We start from the raw sequence: 21,772 nt of genomic DNA, 5'->3' as shown, positions 1-21,772 counted from the left end.
CAAGCTGGAACTCGCTAGCTTGCCAGATTTGAGCGGAGCCTTGCGCAACCCCAGCAAAAGTTTTGCTCGGGGTTGCGAAAGGCTTGTGGTGGGTTTTAGAAGTTTAAAATTGTTGGTAGAAGTGCTTTGAGTGAATTGTTTCAAGCATTTGAATGTGTGGAGTGAGTTTTATGTGCTGTGTGAATTTTTTTTAGATTTGAATGAAAAGGAGCGGGGTTTTTTGAGTGGTGGAGTGCGTGAGTGTGTTGTGAAACAAGCTTTTTGGTGAACTTTAAAAATGGTGGCAAACAAAAGCAAAGAGGTTCCTAAAAGTATCCCTCTGGGATGTGTTTTGACACACTGGAAAAAGATGGTGAATCATAGTGGTGCAGAGACCAAGAGGGAGCTTATTAAGTTATGCACCCAATGGTGGCCGTTTTATAAACTGGAAGGGGGTATGAAGTGGCCGCCTTTTGGTACACTGGATTATGAAACATTACTGCAACTAATGCTTTTTCTTAGCCGTGAGCAAAAATGGCCAGAGACTGTTTATGCTGAATTATTTTTCACTCTTCAAAATCAACCTGAGTGACAAAAAGAGTTTGGGTCAGACCACCCTCTGATCCCTTAGTATTGGCTTTTGAAAAGGATAACAAAGTTAATAATGAAAAACCTAAGCGATGTTGCGGTGCATGTTCAATAAACCAGAGATGTACCCATCCTGACAAGGTATATCAGGTAGAAGCCCAAGAACAAGAAGTGGCAGATCTACTTAAGTCACCCCCTAAAAAGGGAGATGGGGGAGGGGTAGCAAATGATACAGAATCAGAGTTACCATCATCTCCATCCCCAAACCCCGCTCCACACTCTAGTTCATCTCCCTCTGGGAAATCAAGAACAACTAACCTCTACCCACCTTTACCGAGCAGCGACAGCGAAGAGGATGAATCACCCTCCCCACAGGGTCCTATAACATTAAGGACCCGGGGGCAAATTAAAAGAAACATACAAGCACCTTTAAGGGAAGCAGTAAATCATGAAGGGATTCCTATATTAGTTAAAATCCCCTTTTCTATTATAGATCTAGAAGCCTGGGAAAAAGTGGCCAGAAATTACCAGAGTGACCCAATATTGGGGTTGCTAAGAAATTTAAATTTATGGTGAACCAATGTTGGGGTCCCTCCCCCGCCGTGTAGCCCTGGGAGAGGGGCCCTGAGGGCACAGACACGGGGTTTCCCTGCCCCTGCTCAGCCTCGTTCCCATTGGTTGGTTTGTGTTCCCCTGCGCGGGCAGAAGGACCCTTGGTCCCGTGACTGGAACAGTTCCTCGGCAGAGCTCCGGCCATGCGGCTGGAGAAATAAACATCTCTCTGAAACAGCTATCAAGAATCTGTCTGTCCATATATATTTCCTTTCCACGGGACTCCTGGTTTGATATATGCGTGTTGCAGGATCCCCACTGCAACATCTGGGTAAGAATAAATATATACAAAAACAGAACAAAGATGATCAGTGAAGTTCTGAAAAGACCGTAATCAAACTGTCATTCCCAGGAGGAGGAGTCCCAGCTGAGGCAGTCCCAGAGCCTGATAAAGTCAGGCACACTAACTCACAAGAGAGTTCATCTCTTGTTCTCCAAAACCATTTAATATTGATATCTATGGAAAGAAATAAAAAATATAATTTAGTGTCTTTTTCTCTGAGTCATCTGATATTTTCTACTACATTTGGATCTTTTCTGCCAACTGTGCTTATTCCTGACTCTTTACCATCCCTGCAGTTCTAACCCTCTCCCAATAGCCCTGACTTTAAGAAAATATGGCAACTACTGTGTGCTTTTGTTTAATTTTTTTTTTTTTTTAATTTTACAGCCAGGGACAGTTATTTCTCAACCAACATGCATGAAAAGATGACATTGTTATGCTGGTCCTTACAGTATCTCTGCACGTATTGTGACATTTTACATAGTTCTTTTTAATAGCACTGAGCAAAAATTCAAGTGGGAAATCAAGCCCTAGCTGGCCTGTCAATCTCTGCAAAATTAAATCTATTAATATTTTATCAAAAGTGTGAGCATGCTGTAATAATTAATCGTAATTTCTCTTTGAAATAAAAAAACATGCACATCAATATATTAATGGCAGTGTGTAATTTTTACACGGCATTTACCAGTTAGTGCATATGTCCTTCTAGAAAATGCTTCCATCACATTTAAAATGAAAAATATAAAAATAAACAATATAAAAATTATTGTTTTCTCATACACTTTTGAATTATTTTTTCATAACTAAAATAATAGAAACATTTACAGTGCTCTTCATTTAAAAGCTGCTTTTCCTGAAAATGTAAATTTCAGGAAAAATTCAAGGCATCTAAATTTCTCATAGATGCTGCAACCACGGATAGTATCTTTCCACTGCTATTCATAAGTTTTTGTTAATTCATTTAAATTAATTTAATTTTCATTATTTATTCTCCTTGGTTTTCTTTAACTTTCCCATTTGGTATTTTTATTTTCTCCATTCTTTTCTCCTTTACATATGGTTTCATCTACAGATGTGTGAAACACCAGCTTAGAGGATCTAAGAGAGAATTCACTGGTAGGATCTAGCAACTGGCACACAGTATGTAAAGGCGTCCAAAACACAGGGCAGAAAAGATCCTTCTTATAAGCACTATCTCATGGGGGCTAAAGGAGATAGGAAGATGGTAATTTACTGCAAGGACAATGTTCACAGGAGTAGAATCAGGTTCTTGGATAACAGGAGTTAGAGCTTTATTCAAGCAAAGGTTGGAGTATTGGTGTGCATGTGTTACAGACCACTCCATCTGTGCAAGAAAACAAAATATTCCTTCTGCTCTTACTACCTAGGAAGAAAAATATGTGCAATGGGACTGACTTTGTCTTGGGGATATCTGCTAGATATCATAATATTTAACTGGAACAAAACTGTACTGTTGCTAAAAGGGGCAAGGTTGTAATTGCTGTTGAAGAGCATCCTACAAGCTACCCTCATAACCCAAATGCCAAAGACATTAAAAAAAGTGGCACTGGGCAATACAATATTTAGGTTAAATGCCTCTTTCAGAAAAAGAAAAAAAACAATATAAAAATGACACTAAGAAGGGTGTACATGTATTTTTTTTGATGTGGAATCTAACAGACCAACATTATGGAATAATAGACCACACTGTATTATAGCAACATACTTCCTAGTACATACAGAGATATGTATCATTATATGAAATTCAATACATATATAATAATAGATAATAATATACACAAAATCAAGTAGATTCTCTGTTCCTGCTGGCCTTAAACTACATAAAATCACTTCTAGCTCAGAACAGATTAAAGAGCTGAAGTACAGGTTGAGATTTAATTGATATACCATATAAATAGCCTTCAACTACAGTAATTTAAATAAAAACAGACTAGGCTTTGGCAGAAAATGAGATACATTCAGATTTTGTTTGTATCCCATTTTAATACTTAGGATATGACTCAGCTGTTAGTTTGAAATGTGACAGAGAAGAAATTATTCTTAAGTGATCTTGCAATACATGATTGCACTAAAAAAAAACCAGGCTTTTGCAATCCAGCAGAAAGTATGATTTCTGACCATGCAAAAAGTTGAGCTCTGAGTGAAGACTGATTAACAAAATTAAAGATCTCTTTAAATATACTGCAACATATTCACACTGTTTGGGAGACAGATGGAGATGGAAAAACCACATTCTTGTTCAGATATGCAATAGCATATCAGGGACTCATCCCGTTGTGTAACATGAATCACCCACTGTAATAGACAATATGTGGTAGTCAAGGAAACTGCAAAGATTCCCACTGCCCAAATATTTTTTCAGAGCTTTGTATCACCTTTGCCTTTAACTGCATCTGCCTTCAGTCTGGTATGCAAACTCCTACTCCGGATGCAGCTCATTTTACAGACTCACATTAATCTATTAAGTGCTTTTCAAAGCACAATACACGTGTAGACCAGCCAATAGCCAAGGCACAATCTCTCTTTCTGATGTGTTTATAGGCCAAAAAGAAATCTCAATCCAAATCAGAGCAAAATCTTTGTTTAATTTAGCATTGGTTTCTTTCACAGATTTTAAACTGATCAGTTTAAGGGTAATGACTGGGCAGAGATAACAGTTGTTTATCTTGTGATTTACCATGATGTTACACATGCAATTCCCCTTTCTGACACTGAGGGAATTTTCTTAGCCCTTCTGAGATAATAGCTCTGGTTTCCCAAACCCGCTGTAACTACAGTTATTTTACAGCTCTTGGTTGCTTTTCTCCGTCTGTTTTAGCTCAGTGGCCCATGTGTATTTGGCACCTAAGGAATTTCTACAGGCTTGGGACTCATGACTAGATTAAAACAACTCAGGAATATGTCTTTAGAACAAGGTGTTGTTTGTTCACTTCCTCAAAGTAATAATGATGTAAAGCAAATAATGAAAACAACAAATGGCTATCAAATGTTACTCTAAAAGTGACTTTTTTTATTCTCTGCAAAGCTCTCCATGACTTTTTGAAGCCCGTATTGGTTGGAAAAACTTCACCTTTTGTCTGTGTTTTTCTGACAGCTGTTCCACTGACAGCTCTTCGACAGTATACGTCTACTCATTGTGTTTTATCAGAATCTTAGAGTCCAGCTTTAACTACCATTCAGTGTCTTATTTCTGCATTTTAACGGAGTTTATAGAAGTGTTGGAATTGTAAAAAGAAGAGAGGCCCAGCTCCGGTGGGGGGAGTTACTTGCAGACCAGCCAATATGGTTGATAAGCGCAAAACTCCGTTTATTAGCAATCCAAAGGCACTTATATAGTATACCAGCTTGTTAACTCCTAAGTGGCTTAAAGCTTATCAAAGCACATTTCTACTTCTACATAATTGGACTTACATTGGCAAGCTTCTACAGTTATGATTAGAAGAATTCAGAGTTCACCCTCCTCCCTCAGGGTCTTATCTCCACAGCTGTACCTTTTCAAACTCCCTTCTTGTTGTCAGCTTGGTTCTCACAGAGATTTTTCTCACGGAGAGTTTTTCTCACACACAGGCCTTCTGCTTGCAGGCTCTTGCTACAGTTCTTTTATTGATCCCATAATTCTATGAATGATCCATGTCCCTGATCCTTTAATAATTCCCAACATAGAAGTAAATCAACAATCAAAAGGAAAATTCTGAAAAAAAAGGACTTTTCCATTGTTTTCAGTTCCTTCTTGTACTGACCTGCTCAGGCTTAACTCCGTGGTAAGTATCCATTATAAACAGACCCATTGAACATGTACCTTAATCAGAAATAGCCACAGATCCTTCTGAGCTTGTATGCCTTCAAGAATTTCTCACTTCCTCCAATCTGGCTCTAAAAATTTTCAAAAGTGATGCAACTGAGTTGTTACTCACCGGGTCATTCACAAGTTACACCAACATGGAAATAATGCAGCAGTTGAGTTGGTGTTCAACAGACACAAACCTTGTTCTAGCATGTCAAAAGCAGAGAGTTCAAATGTCTTTCCATGTTTAGTAAGTAAGAAGTGAAAAAAGAAACTGCGTGCATCAAAGAGTTTTCAAACAGCTGAGAGAAAACACAAGCTAAGAGGTAGGTAGTAATTGTACTCAAGTAATTTAAATATGCAACGTGAGTTATTTCTTCTTAAGCATACCTTTATTGACTCCTGCATCTATCCTCAGCCTTCCTCTCTGAAGGAGCTCCTGTCTCTACTAGCTAGTGATATTCTGGGCCATCATTCCCAACTGAGTCCCATTCACAGCCTTGGGACTGCCTCACTCTTTCTGCATAATACCCTCAGTCAGTCCTGATGAAACTGTATCACTAATCTCTAGTCATCATATGAGTCTTCAGAAAGATTATGCTTTGTATAGACTTTCTTTCTAAAAAAAAGGGCTAATTTACCTATGAGAATTTCCTTCTGTTTTAATCCAAGTCACAAACAGTTTCCCTTTGCAGTTAATGACATACGGGCAGCTCTGGAATGCCTCCTCTCCTACTAAAAGCCTTTTCCAGTTTCACACTTAGTTTATCTGAAGGTTTTGTCTCTCACCTTGATGTTTCCAATGTGAAGTGTGTAAACTTAGAAGGCAGGCAGCTTATAAGATGCATCCTAATTATCAGCATTTTTTTCTGCTGGTGTAAGTGGGCTGATGGCTGGTAACGTACTTTGAGACACCAATCTCACGCAGGAAGTCTCTTCATCTGTTAAATGGCTACAGGTTTTGCTACAGGGTCTAAGTATTGCACCACCTGTGTAGGTCTTGCCCAAAAGAACCTGCTTTGTTGGAATGAAATCATCTACTATCAAGATGCAAATCTCCATCTTCAAAATTTGCTACACAAAGCAGGTTTGGCAGACAAAGAAGTTTCACACATCAACTCCTTAAGAAAATTGCTACAGACATATATTAAGAGAAATGTTCTTATTAAGAAGGTTTCACCCCTGTCACATCATACATGTGGATAGATGTTTAACGGAATTTCATGTCACTAACACAGTTTTATCAACAAACTCTCACTGAACAGGGGTTGAACTGGGATTTGTTGACTAATTTTTCATCATGACATAAGAATATCAAAGTAGTGCTTAGATTATTTTCTCTATTTTTTTAATTCTGCAATCTTTTCCTGCTATTCAGTGAGGGACTCCTGCCAGGCTGGTCGTGGCACAATCACCACACAGTCAGGCTGCTACTGCAACTTTTTCTTTCACTGGCCACATTTTTATTCCACTGCTTATCATTCCAACACAATTAATCAACTTTTGACTCACTGGTCAACCCCAGCTGTATCTGACAGATGTCCTGTAGTCCTAGAACAGTCAGTCCTTCCCAGTTTCATGGAAATGCTCATCTACACCGTGAGGAAGATACTGTACGTGCCCTTACTGAAGAGCAAATGCCCACATAAGGTGAGCCAAAAAAACCCACCGAAGAACAAAGTGGTGACTGTCTGGTATACATAAAAGCTTCAGACTGAGAACACTCCCCCTACCTGAACAACCAAAATCCAAACATGAAACACAAAGGATGAGAAATCAGCCATTAGAAAGTAGTGCTGGTGCTCTTAGACCAGTGCACTGTGACTCTTCTCTACATTCCTGATTTTTTTCCTAAAACTAACATTACTATACTAGTAACTGCAAAAGTATTGCATCATTTTGGTAAAATACAAGTATACCACACTTTATTTTTCCAGCTACACAACCGATATTTATGGAAACATCCTGATTTTTCTGCATCATTAATGACTGATAATGTTACCATCTCCAGGGATTGATAATGCTACCATCTCCAGATTGAAGTCTGTATATTTTTAGGATTCCTTTTATTTCTACTATGTTCCCTGAACTCATTTGTATTATCCCTGCATTGCTAACAAATATTTCCTTCACAACTATGCAAATAAATATGGAATTTTTATTTTATAAACTTGATTGCCATTAATCTGTCTTTTGCGTCTTTCCTGATTTTTACATAGTCATTGTTCATAAGTTTTTGCCATCCCTTCATCACTGAGGTTGAACCAAAACCATATTAAACGAAAGCTGGGGGTTTTTAATGTCAAAAGCTGTTTTCATAGTCAGCTGCCAATCTTTCCTTTTCAACTTGATATTTAAATTTATTTTTTCTTTCAAAAATCTCTCATGCCGATGAAGTTTTGTCATAGTATTCCTTGCCATTAGGAGACTTAAAACCTTTCGAAACATCAAGACTATATACAAATATATATTCTTTACTTACTAAACCCTCATGTTTGCACTGTACATGCCTGTATACATGAATGTATACAGGCAACTCTTATTGTCTTGGAGAAGGACACTTTGTGGATGAATGTATTTTTATCCTTCATGCAGATTATTTCTAAACAAATTTATATCATATGGCTTGGTACAGAGCAAATGAGACATCCATTTTCAAACATCTCCATCCATGGAGATCAAAACTCTCATCAGCCACACCAAAAGTTGTCAAACGCTAAAACAGAGCACTTTGTTGATTAATAATTGTCTCTTGGTTACAGGAGAAAGAATATTAGAAATAGTTGGACTGTTAATTATAATTTTCTCTTTTCTGAGGCGAAGAGTTTATTGAGTGAATAAAAAATCTGGTCTGCTCACCATATCTATAAATTTTATTACAAATTTTGAATAGTGAAGTGATAGTATTTCAATTAAATTATTCAAAGCAATAAAATCTAAAGGTTATTGCAGAGAATTGCTGAAAGGTCTCATTATACTCTATTACTAGAAATAAAACTGGCAGAAAAACTGAGGGATGATAAATGCAAAGTAATGCAATGAAAATAATTAAACCGAAGTAATGATAAACATCAAAATACTGAAAATAAATAGGTCTTAATTAGCTATTACCATTCAACAAAGATGCCCTGGATTTTTTACAAATGCCGTTCAAAAACATCAAATCAGTGGTAGCAGGAAGAATGGTAAATAGCACTAGAAAAAGCCCTGACACTAAACTACAAAACAACAGAAGATCCATTCCATTACTGGACTGCTTCTTGACTACCAAGATGAGCTACTGTATGCCATCCTGGCCATCCCATCCCAACAGAAAAATGAAAGAGGCAAGCTAAGGAAGAGAGAGAAACATAGTCAGAAGTATGTCATGGAAAACCAGAGCTACCTCTGCTTCTGTACAATAAAAGTTAGGGGCTAGAAAAGAAACAAATCCAGAGCAATGTAAGAGTGAGGATGGGTGTGAAACTATCCTCTGCTTTTAATCATGCATGAAGATGAGGACACTTACTAACTCATATGAAACTGCTCTAAAACAAACAAGAGGAAGTGGAATTTGGGGTTTTATTTTTGTTTTTACACTCAGTGCATAATTGAACTGTCAAACACTGTAATCTTAAGTTTTTCTGAGGCCAAAAGCTTAACTAAGGTTCAAAAAAAGCCTTTGACAACTCAGGGAAGAGAAGTAAAAGTTACCACAGGGTATAAGGCAAGATGGTCTTGGATGCAGCCTTGAAAAGATTGAATCTTTGCTGGAAGCTGAAAGAACACAACTGAGGTAAGATTACTCTGCATTTTTGCTTTTTCTTTCATGCTTTCCTAAGTGATCATAACTCAGCATCCTCAGAATTGACTACACTAACTTTTGCTACATTAAAAAAAAATATATATATAAGGTTTACTAATAACACCAAAACCTGCTTTCTCCCTTTAAAAAGGAAAACTATTTTAAAAATAAATAAAGAAAATAAAAACAAACCCCAACACACTGTAGGATCTGCAGTATGGTTTTCAATGTGAATCACAGCATGAAAATATCTTTTTTATTTAAGTGTATCTTCACAAATGGATTCAACCTTAAAAATCCAATTGTCATTTTGCTGGTATATGTGAAAGAGAGAAAAGTAACCTGCAAGTTAAAGTAACCTGATTAAGCCAATAACCAATTCGTTGAAAGAGCCAAAATAAGTACCACTTATCTCCTTGCTTTCAGTCTTATTTTTTTAACCAGACATTATCCTTTTCTTCCCTCATATTGATGTCTGGGAGGAAAAAAAAGTTACTAATATATGTGATAGGAACATGTAACAACATCTTGCACATTTTTTTCATCATGATTACAAAGTAATTCTTTGAATGGAAACCAATTATTTTAAATACACTTTCTGTGCCTACTTTTATACAGAACCACATGGAATTTTATTTTCAAACCCTAAAGCTGCAGCCTCTTCACTGGGTCAACCAACTAACCTTTATTGTTGAGTTGACTGACCAAATTTGTACTCACAAGCAGAGCTCTTAAATGAAATGCCACATGTGCAGGAGGTCTGGTGGTCTCACTAAGGTGAACAGTCTAATGTGCAATACCACAGCAAACTTCTTGCTACATATTACAGACCAGCAATGAAAAAACCAGAAGCAATACTGTGGGATTCAAATTTTTCTGCATGAATTTTATCACCTGCACCAAAATAATAATCCATTTTATAGCTTTACAGCAGAAAGAACCAGTACTCGATACTGTGTATCAATAACTAAATAAAAAAATTCAGTCAGTTGAAAAATAATGGAATTTAATTTTCACTTGAAAAATTTGAACATTTTTAGTGTACATCTCCACCCCCAAGTGTTCAATTTGAGGGAAAGATTTAGAATTATTTTCATCAAGCTTAAAATAAGGGATTTAAACAACACAAGTGCTGCTCAAAATCAGCCAGTATCGTTATTAGGAAAAACTTCAGCATCTATGAAAAGTCAAGAACCACAGCGCACAAGTTGTGATGACTTTCTTGAGTACACTGATGTTTGAATGCATTCATAATAATTTGATTTGTTAAGCAATGTTTAGGAAAAAAAGCTGTGAAGAGGTAAAGTGCTATGACATTTTAGGCCTTGACAGAATCACTGAATTTTATTTCCTTGATTATCAAAACTTGTGTGTGAAATTGCCAGAGATGTTGCACACTGGGAGAAACAGAACCCAGAACAACTAAAACAGCTGCTAAAATTTTTCCTTAGCAGAGTTTTAAAATAATTACTGTACTAATTATTTATTACTGCAAGGATTTTTGCAGAATGTGCAAGTGTAAATTATTCACTTTGACAGGCATAAAAGATGTATTTTAGAGATGCAGCTGTGCTGCTGCTCAGTGTCATATTTAGGGAAATATTTTGCCTGTTGAAGTTCTTTGAAAGACGAAAAAAAGACTGGCATCCCCTCACCCACACTATAGCTTATTTAGAAACAAACATAAGATTACAAAACCATGGAGTATGAAATGGTATGTAAATAGAGATTTCACATTATACTCTACCACAAAAGAAATTCAGATGGCTAATAAAAAATGTGCAAAACAAATCTCATATAGCTAAAACTGACAGAATTGTTACTGTGTGCTGTATGTACACAGATTATCTGTAACTCTGCTCTCTACCATATATGAGTTCCTATACATACTGTAAATGTATGTTTGAAGTAAAAGAATTTCTTTTGCAATATTAGACGGAGAAAGACCTTCAAGCGACTAAACCCTACTTTAAGATGTTTTAATTGTTCCCACTGAAACAAACTGGTCTCAAAAGTTGTTTTCAATTTCCCATAGACCTCAATTTTTTCATAAATAGTTCTGGTATAAATAACTTCCAGTGTGAAATTAGTAAATTTTTATTTCACTGAAAGGCTCTTCTTCCTTAGTAATATTTCATCTTTAATTAGCTGGATGAGTGAGAACACATAATATTCTTAAATGATTGGTAAGAAAATTATTTTAATCAATAGTATGGAGCAAGGTGAGATAAAGGATTGAAGTTAAACAGTCAGTAAGGTATTTAGGCACCTACAAGGAAGTCTGGAAGACACTGCAGCCTGAATTAAAAACAGCATTAAACCCTGCATTCACCTGCTGCCTCACCACAGTGATTTCTAATAACAGAATCTGATCTGATCTGATCTGATAAACACCCTCAGAAAACTGTACAGGCAGATGATCACCAGGGATCATCCATCAACTGGACTGCATTACATGACCATGTGTTTATTCCCAGCCCTTGAGTGGTGCCAATATGCCTCATTTTAAAGCAGATACAAGTGGCCAGAATAATGTATGCAAATATGTTGGACAGCAGCTTTTAAAGTAATAATTGGTTCCATTTCTGATCATCTGACCACACAGTTGTAAACGATCTTTTTAAAGTGGTCATGTCACCGCAGCTACAATCTGCCCTCTACATAATAGCTCCCTATTACAGAGCACTCATACGTAAAATAAATGATCAGTATCTGCTTCCCTCATTCTCCCAAGGGATGCAAACCATGTCAAATAAAAATGCTTTGCTTAAAGGGATAAAAATGTGAATCAGAAAATGATTCTGCATGTGTTAGAAAGCACAGAACTCCTTAAGACAGTACAGCTTCTTATTACATGGAAATTAAGAGCTTGTTCAGAAAATATATTTGTATGTTTGGATGTACATCAAAATTATCTAATTCTATCTAACACAACTGATGTAGAGTTTCATTGATCATTAACAGTGAAAAAATTTAACTGCATTTAATAGCTAAGAACCTTTAAAAACCAGCAGATTTTAAAGCTTGAAAAGCTTCTAGGCTCTCCTCCCCTCCCCCTATTCCCCAGTCTCCCCTTCTAGTTTGTTGACCCTGCATCCCATTTTGAGGCACTGAGATCTAACATCAGCCTTAGGTTCCTCACCTAGACCTAGGTCCCTGGCAGTTTAGGATCAGAAGTACCTGGCTGTCAGATACTTATGGGTTTTATCAAATCTGTGTTGGCCACAAAGGCAAATCTGCAAAACACATCCTCCTCCTAGGCATCCCTATGGTTTGTACTTTCCACATAGCTAATACTGGATAATTTCCATTTTGTTAGCATCAGTTCCAAATGTGATTGTTAATGCAAAACCTTGACTTGGGGAGCACATTCTGGTTTTTGTTTTTACTGTGTTGACAGAAAAACATTGGAGCAGGCAGTTGTGTTTCAAAACTCTAAGATTAATCCTATTTACTTAATCATGGGTCTTTTGATCTGTCATATTTCAATTATATTCCAATTTTCATACTGAGTAAACATCAAATAAAAACGGAGCAGTTTCTAGCTAGTAATTGGATATGACACCCCACAAAGCCTTAATTTTGCATAAAACCCACCAAAGAACTAGTGAAGACAGTTAAAAAATCAACCAGTTAACAACGTCCCGCTGACAGCACCCACACAGACCTCAAGCCATTTGCAAAATGGAAGCCACAGACACAAACGAAGCAGCTTGGCTTTGGGAGTGTGTCAGCTACCAAGGGCTGCAGACACTGGGGTTCAGTCATGCACCGAAAAGCCTGCTGGAGGGAGCCCAGCGCACCACCTGAGACCAAGCTGCAGCTTTGAAATGTGTTAACTTTTGGGACAGACAATGCCAAAAGGGGTTTCTAACCCTGGCTTGGAGGTAAAATTTTCACTAGCAAAATATGGATACTTATTATTGGGTTGAAGGTTGAAGGTAAAAATGAAGTAATCACATTTAAATCAAAAGTAGTTGTTCATGAAAACTTTGCTTCATTTAGTAAATGTTCAATTTTTTTTTCTCAGTCCTGTTCTACATTTATCTACTTTTCTATTATGATTTCTGAGCATTTATCTTAAAATTCAGTCCCATTAAAACTTCTGGATAAGGTATAAAAACATTATTCCGTTTCACTGACATGATGAGTATAATTTCTGAGGGCAATATTTCATGAAATCTTCACAAAATTCATAAGCAATGTGAAAACTCATTTGAATAGTTTATTACACACTTGATTTGGTATAAATAAAACTGTTATATTCTACTGTTTTATCCCTGTCATGCAATCCCAATATTCATTGCTGCAATAAATTAGGTCTTATAAACAACAGAACATCATAAAACAAATTCAAGAGATGCTGCAAATAGGGAACAAAAAGGAGATCATCTAGTGCAATTTTCTTGAGGGCAAAACCCTTGAAACATGTTGCAACGAGTCAGTTAATAACTGCTTTGTAAATCTGAAATGAAGCAGAGGACTAACAACTAACTACTAACAAACAAGTCATAAAGTACAATTGTTACTTGTTCGGAGTGATTATGATTCCCTAGAGGGAAGAGGGGCACAAAAAAACTGATGAATGTCCAAGGATCACCTCTGCCAAGCTCAGGAGTGAGCTTCATCATAATGAAGAGGAAGTCAGGCAAAAATGACAGGAAGCTTATATGGATGAACAAGGAGCTCCTGGACAAACTCAAAAAGGAAGCCAACAGAGGGTAGATTCAAGTACAGGTAGCCTGGGAGGAATACAGAAATTGCCCAAGCAGCCAGGGATCAGGTTAGGAAAGCTAAAGCCCTGACAGAATTAAAATTTGCCAGGGATGTCAAGGGCAACAGGAAAAGTACATCAGTGATAAAGGGAAGACTAGGGAAAATGGGGGTCCTCTCCAGAGCAGAACGGGAGACCTGGCTACCCAGGACATGGAGAAGGCTGAAGTAATCAACGACTTCTTCCTTCATGGACAGGTGCTCCAGCCACACCACCCAGGTCGCAGGAGGCACAGGTGGGCACTGGGGGAATGAAGAATTGCCCACTACAGGAGAGGATCAGATTCGAGAACATCTAAGGAACCTGAAGGTGCACAAGTCCATGGGACCTGATGACATACATCTGCTCATTCTGAGGGAACTGGCTGAGGAACTGGCTAAGCCACTACCCATTGTATTTGAGAAGTCATGTCAGTCCGCTGAAGCTCCCACTGACTGGAAAAGGTGAAAAGTAACCCCCACTTTCAAAAAGAGAAATAAGGAAGACACAGGAAACCACAGCTCTTTCAGCCTCACCTCAGGTCAGAAAGATCATGGAACAAAGCCTCCTGGAAGCTTTGCAAATACACATGTAAAAGGAGGAGGTGAATGGTGACAGCTAACTCGGCTTCACTAAGGGCAAATCATGCCTGACAAATTCAGTGGCCTTCTATGATGGGGTCTATTACTGCCACTGTCAACCAAGTTCAAAATCTCCTAATAGAGAACCTGGCTTTATATTTCCTCCAGTGTAGCTATTATACTTGTGCTGGAAAATGCATATCATTCTTACAAATAAATAATGTGTCACACAAAATATATGCTTGCACAGATGCTGAATATTTACAAAAAATTTTAATCCTACTCCCAAAACACACTGGTCCCTCTCCCTTATTCACCCAGGCTGAACAGAATACATGATGGATGTTAAAAATCCAGGTGCCATCATCATTGCACCATGCTAGAATGCAGGAGCTCTCTTCCAGAATGAAAAGGACATAAGAAGATAACTTTAAACAGGAAACTCTTACAGAAACAAGCTGAAGTTTAGGAAAGTCATGAACAACTGCAAATATGGTTATCCAAAGGATAAAGACTGGCAAATTTTATAATTGGCCCTGTTATCACTTTAAGTTGCAACACTCCAGACTTTTCAGGAACCTGTTACTTAATGATAAATTTTGTTCCAGTGTAATGGCTTGGCAGATCTTCACCATTAGCTTGCAGCCAAAATGTCATTTTCCATGATATGCTGCCAGCATTACAATATTGACCTAATTTTTCCCAATTATTATATGTTCATCATAAAGTCAGAAATCATGAAAAAGAAAATGCGTTCTTGTCTCACAGTTATTTCAAAGAATTTTAAATGATATTTTATCACCAGTGTTCCTAAACTGGAAATGTCATAAGGAGATGAGAAGGAAGAATCAGAAAGACAGATTTAAGATTTAACTGGTTTAAAATGTGGCTCATTTCTGGGCACTCACTTAATGCCAATTAACTTTTTTATTTAAAAGAAATACCCAGATGTTTATTTTTAACAATCTTAAGTTGCTTAGTTTGTGTTCTTACAAAAAAAAAAGTTTATTTGCTCTTAAAAATTTGAACATTTAAATAGTCTACTTCACTATTTTGCTTGTAACATATTCTCCTTTTCCCCCAACCAAGAATCCCACACCAAAAAAGCATTGAAATTCTGCCGTGAAATTATTCATATGCCTCACCTGAGTATCTCTTATCTTGGCTTCATATTACTCATAACAAAAAGGCACTTGTTGAATCCGTCCATTATTATCAAGAGACCTGAACAGTTACCACACTAATTTTTAAAATCAAAAATAGAAACAAGCTCTCATCATATTCTTTTTAAGTTCTGAACATTCTTAGAGCATTAAGAACTCTCAGGACAGACCTCAGAAAACAACTCAGGTAATTCTAGTACTACTTTACTTAATATTTAGTATGCATATGCTTCAATTCTAAGACAAATTTAGGTATGAAAATAGCATGGAATAAATGTATAAATGTGGAAAAAACAAATTTCAGAGAATTTGAAGAAAATCAATAGACATGAAAGTAAGTATTTCAGAAAGTGATATATTTAGTAAAAATCAAATTGAAAAAGTTCACAGCTTTAGAGTATGTTTCTGCACTCTCCTAGCTGATGGAAGATTACTAAACTGTGGTCTGAGTCATAAGCTGAACAGAAATTTCTTAGGAATGTTTTGCTCATGCTGTTTCCTCCACAAGAAATTCATTAACTTCATTAGCAGGATATTTAGATAAATTGTTATATGTATTAAAATGTCTTCACAGATTTAAATATTCAAAAATCTTGAAAGTGTACTCTCATATAAATGACTAATGTCTGCAATCAAAAGACAAAAGTAATCTACCAGTTCTGCCAGAAACCAAGAAAGGAAAGCAAAAAACATTGACAAATGGAAATAATAAAATACCTAGAAAATACATCAGGGCATCACCTGTGACACTTAATGGCCTGTTTGGCATCTCCCTGGGACAAAAGAATGAAAGATGAAAGTTCAACAGAACAGGTTGAAGGGGTTTTTCATTAGTCTAAAGAAGGAACAAACTCAATGCAACAAAACCATAACCTGTCACAGAAGAATGTTACAAGTGACTTACAGGAACCAGGAATTTTTTTATTTCTTCCAAGGCATGACTCATACGAGAATACGCCTCCCCAGGTGGAGCAAACACTTCAATTAATACGTGGAGCTCATCACTCAAGTGCGCGTATTTGGCTTCTCCACTTTTCCTTAGTTCTTCCTCCTATGAAGAAAGGGTGGATTTGTTTTTTAGAACTGAAAATCTACTAATTTTGCAGTGATTTAGCACCCACAGATAACATGACAGAAGGACAAACTATAAGCAGACTTTTAAATCCTTTGAGAAATAAAAGTCTAGTTCAAGCCACCTAAAGATTTAAAAATCAATTTTGAGTGTTTGATTAATAAACCCAGCATAATTATCATCTAAAACAGATTTTAATCAGCACAGTGAAAAAATGCTAAATGCTCCAGAAGGAAGTACTGACATAATAAATCCATAATGGAAAAGCTGCATTCATCTGTCTGAATCTTAGCTCTTAAAAAAACCCCATAAAATAAAGATACATTTAAGCATTTTGGAACACTGTTGTTTAGTAAAGTCTTTAGGTTCTTCGATGAGTATCTGCAGCCTGTACATTTTAGTGTCACCAAAGAAAAATATGCCCTAGGACTTTTATCTGAGACACAGAATCACAGGATGGTTTGGGTGTGAAGGGACCTAGACTATCCAGTTCCACTGCCCCTGCCATGAACAGAGACATCTTCCACTAGCTCAGGTTGCTCGGGGCCCCATCCAGCCTGGCCTTAAACACTCCCAGGGATGGGGCATCCACAACTTCTGTGGTAAAACCGCTCCAGTGTCTCACTACATCCATAGCAAAGAACCTTTTCCTAATGTTTAACCTAAAACCTACTCTCATTCAGTTTAAAGCCACTACTCCTTGTCCCCTCACTACGTGCCTTTTGACAAAGTCCCTCTTTGGCTTTCTTGCCCTCTTTTTGTACTTGGAAGGTGCCATAAATTTACCCTGAGCCTTCTCTTTTCCAGGCTGAGCAACCCAAATTCTCTTCATAGCAGAAGGGCTCTAGCATTGATCATCTCCATGGCCCTCCTCTGAACTTGCTCTGACAGATCCATGCACTTGTCATGCTGAGGGACCCTGAGCTGCTCTCCAAACTCAGTGATGTCTGAGTTTCAGTCCCAGTCCCAATACAGGGTACCTATGCAATGCAGTGTACACCAGCTCAGATGGTGAATCACCTCACCTAGATACAGCTCAACCACCTTTGGGTCCAAATTTCCTAGCTATACAATAAGCCTAATAATCCTACTTCACGTTAGAGTAATGTTCTGAAATGTCAATCTGCTTCCTTACACAAAGCTTTGAGATAACAAATGTAAATTGCAAAATACATTCATAGTAGTTACTGCCCCATAAAAATCAAAGGCATAAAATAGTGATCATGTTAATGGCACTGGCTATGACAATGTAATGAAAAATCTATGCCATTACTACACAAGATAGCCATAAGTAATGCTAAAGAAATGATGAGTTGAACTCTCAGTCTTCAAAAATATTTTGATAAATGTAATTTAGAAGAATATATGTATACAGAAAACATTATCACAGAAAAAGAAGCAAACTAATTGTCTTGAAAATGGTAAAGAGGTTATAGCTTTTTAGTATATACTAAACAGTTTATGAACATTTAGCTAAGATATAAAAATTGTAAAAACAGATTACAATTCTTACTGATTTAGTTTATTTAATTTTGCATTAACTTCACTTATTTTAGCCTTGACCAATTTACACCAATGTTTGCTACCAAAAACATTTGCACAATGCTATGCTCCTAACATTAAGTATACAGTTCTTTTTATCTATGTTAGAAGATCCAGCCCCAGAGAATACACAAAGGCTACATCCTTTATCTCCAGAACCCAAGATCTGGCTCCATGCTAAGTCAACATTTCACAGATTATAATAAAATCATAACTCAATAAATGTGAACTATTATTTAATTTGAAAATTGACATAATTGTTTTCAACCAAAACTAAAAAATTAACAGAAGACATAATTGTCACAGTATTTTTATTTTTAAATTCTCTTTGGCATTTTAGCTTATCACTGAAATCTCATTGAAATCATAAGAACCATAGCATAATATAAAAGCCCATCGTGAGATGTTACAGTACCTTTCCGTTTTCTGGAAAAAAAATCACACATCTGATTACTGCTTCTGGAAAAATGTGGTATGGAGTATTTCAGTAGAATTAAGTCTTAATAACTATAAAGTTACATCCTAGTGATTGCTGGAAGTTTCTTTCCTGTTGCTTTTTTAAGATTCGGAGGGAAAAAAAAAAACGCCAGAAAGCCCCAAAAGTTATCTCTCAGGAAAAGACTACCAATACACTCAGAAATTGGACCTTTGTGTTCAGATGTAGAAAAAAACAAAAGAGTAATATTTGGCTCATTATTTTGAGGAGGATTTTGTACAGCTAAGACATCAGTAACATGATTTTATAATGCATACCTGTCATACAGAAAGTTAGGAATATGCTTCTTCGGTGGTAACAATGGTAATTATGTTTCTCTTTTATTTCCTGAACAAACTCAGGATTTCTTAAAACACATCATTTGATAACCTGCCTCTTTGATGCAGCACATGCTCTCTGTCACTACTTGGCACTTATTTCTACAGCTGTTAGAAACTGCAGGATGAGGCTGCGAGATCCTACACATTTCTTTCTGAGAATACGTAAGGAGGTTTCTTCTTGTGGAACACATGGGGTTAAAGACTGAATTTTCACACAGTATCTCTTCCCATAATAGGGTAAAATGTCACAATAATGCTCCTTTTATTGCATATGTGTGTGTGGATACAGAGAAACTTAATTAAGGAAAACTACGGATGAGTAAGAACTCACAGATCATGTGAGCACTGTACCAAGCTCTGCTTCCCAAAGCCAGTGAATATGAGTGAGTATTTGGGGACTGAATGTAGTCTTTCATTTAATCGTGTGTCAGGTATCAGGCATCTACCAAGCAAACAACAGACGTGACTCACACTGTTGGGGAGACACTCGTTGGTACAGCAGGTGATACCTACTGGCAGCTAATACAGCTTCCCAAGTGCAGTACAGATGAACACACTCTCCCAGGAGCACATGAAGATGGACAACACCTGTGCAAATCTTCATTAGCAAGCAACACATCCCAACTGCACAGCAAAATGGTCAGTGCTGTGGACCCAATATCCATGCTACTTCTATTTAGGATGACAGTACTGCCCCTTGTGTAGCACAGCAGTGGGTTTTGCCTCCTGCTAGTCATAGTCTGGTTGCAATAACTGAGTTCCCTTTAGAAGCCAGAGAGCCTTTCGGGAGCCCAACTTTGATACAGTTTTTTAGGAGAGGAGTCCAGTTAAAACCCTGTGAGTTCTGCTCACTTTAAATAATGGGAATTGGGAATGATCAGGAGGCTCTCTTCTTAACTGTGCTTCTGAGTCAAACAAAAACACTAACGAATAAACACCTCATGTAGCACTGGTAAGGACTGAAATGGATTATGAGACTTTCCAGCACCTGGTACATTAAGGCAGAATAGGTGAGATCATCATAAATCTGTTTGATATGGTGTTTTTTACAAGGCTATCTGGGTGTGAATGGCCTTGCAGGGCCCTAGTGGCCTCTAATGCACCAGTGCGATCACCTGTGGACTTTGGCTGTTTCTCATATAACTCTGCCTTAATCACCTCTGAGGTTCAGCTATTCCCCATGGTGCGGGCTGTAACTTTCGGTAGATTCTCACGGCTTTTTACGTTCTACGATTCCTTACATCATGTCCAGCAGTTTTTAAGACCCTGTTGAGCTTGCACAGCCTTGGCCAGTGGCCACCCAGCAGCCAAGTTGTTCTCTCACACCCAAGCACGGAAATAACTGCTTAAGCTTACTCATGTATACATGAAATGAATCACAGTGGAAGGTGATGTGCATCGAAAGCCTGATGGATTCTCTGAATCAAAATGAAGTTAAGTCTCAGGCACTGGATCCTAGGGTAGAAAAACAACAAACCTGGGACCTGATCAGTTCTGCTTTATAAAAGGAACGGAATAGATTCCCAGGGCTTCTGGATCAGTGATGGCAATCTCTTATTATGGCCTCTCAGGTTCATAGTATGGTTCTTATTTAGTTCATGGTGACAATGTTTTACTTCAGTGTGGGTTGAACACAGCAGAGGAAACACACATCACTCTCCAGAGGCAACTGCCCCTCATCCTGATCCTCTTCCACTCTGCTCTGCATGTCAATTCCCTTCATCTCTCAAGAGGGACAGAAGCCAGTTCCCCTCATCCTAAGTGCTTCAGGCTTCCTTCATTCCTTCATTTGCTGCCTTAGAGTGTCTGTTACACAGCGCTGAAGTCCGTCCACCCTCATTGTGATGCATGGCTCTATAACCCACTCCCTCATAAGGATAACAGGTGTTTTGAAACACCTACTGTGTTTATAAATTCCAGTTGACCAAAGCAGGGAAAATGACTTATAAAACTCTATAGCAGAAATATTAGGAGTACTGACCGCTGTAAAAGTGAAGTATGGGAGTGATAGGAACGTAAAGGCCAAGAAAAAGGATTAATTATCTCTGGATGTGAAAGGAGTCTTAACATTTTAAAAGGGTGTGTGTTAACAGAGAACTGCTTTCTGTCTGTAAGCCTGGCCAAAGCGCTTCAATAAAAATACCAGAATAAAGTTGAAAGAAATGGAGTTTGCACAGAAAACCAAGTTATCAGTCCAGACTGGTGAATAAAAAGTGTCCTCCTAACACTGAAATAACAGGGTATCAAAGAATAATAGAAAATAAACTTGCAGTAGGAACTGTGTAGATTTCAGAGATAAATTTCATCAATACAATACAAAGAACTTCCCATAATGAAACAAACACAGCTACGAAAAGAAACAATGGGTGCTTGAGGAACAATATGCGAATTGCAATGGATTTCATATCTTGTAAGAATTTACAAAGAAAAGCATAGTGCAGAGACTAGACAAAGATGATAATAACAGGGCTGCTGCTACACAGGCATTATTCATAAGATCAATGGGCAATGCTACAGAAGAAAAATAATGAGCATGCAGTTTGACAAATGCAAACCTATTAATTTTTAATCTGGACATAAATGAAAAATATCAAAATGTTGTCTGCCACACCGATTGTAGTAAAAGTAACAGTGAATTAATTTCTTGGTGATACTGGGTTTGGAGTTAAAAACTTTCAGGTCCAAGGTCCCATCAGTGGAGAAACAACAGACAAAAAAAAAAAAAAGAGTAACAATTCGATAACGGATAAGGCACTGGAAAGGGATTCAGCAGAGTACAGAATGAAGCTAGAAG

General features: G+C 37.4%; 1 protein-coding gene across 17 annotated transcripts in view; it reads right to left on the bottom strand.

Moving 5' to 3' along the window:
- KHDRBS2 (KH RNA binding domain containing, signal transduction associated 2) overlaps positions 1-21,772 on the bottom strand; it is a 299,809-nt gene that overhangs the window by 172,393 nt on the left and 105,644 nt on the right. For all 17 annotated transcript variants that reach the window (XR_001863635.1, XR_001863645.1, XR_001863632.1 and 14 more), the window contains exon 4: positions 16,453-16,599. Coding sequence is in view for 1 of the 17 variants with exons in the window: in XM_008637626.2 (XP_008635848.1) it covers positions 16,453-16,599 (147 nt within the window). In the remaining 16 variants the exon portion in view is untranslated. The remainder of the gene's footprint in view (positions 1-16,452; positions 16,600-21,772) is intronic.

This window comes from Corvus brachyrhynchos, unplaced genomic scaffold (assembly GCF_000691975.1).
Source record: "Corvus brachyrhynchos isolate BGI_N302 unplaced genomic scaffold, ASM69197v1 scaffold136, whole genome shotgun sequence".
NCBI lineage: Eukaryota > Metazoa > Chordata > Aves > Passeriformes > Corvidae > Corvus > Corvus brachyrhynchos.
Note: the sequence above shows the minus strand (reverse complement) of the source record. Positions and strands in the feature narration are given on the sequence as shown.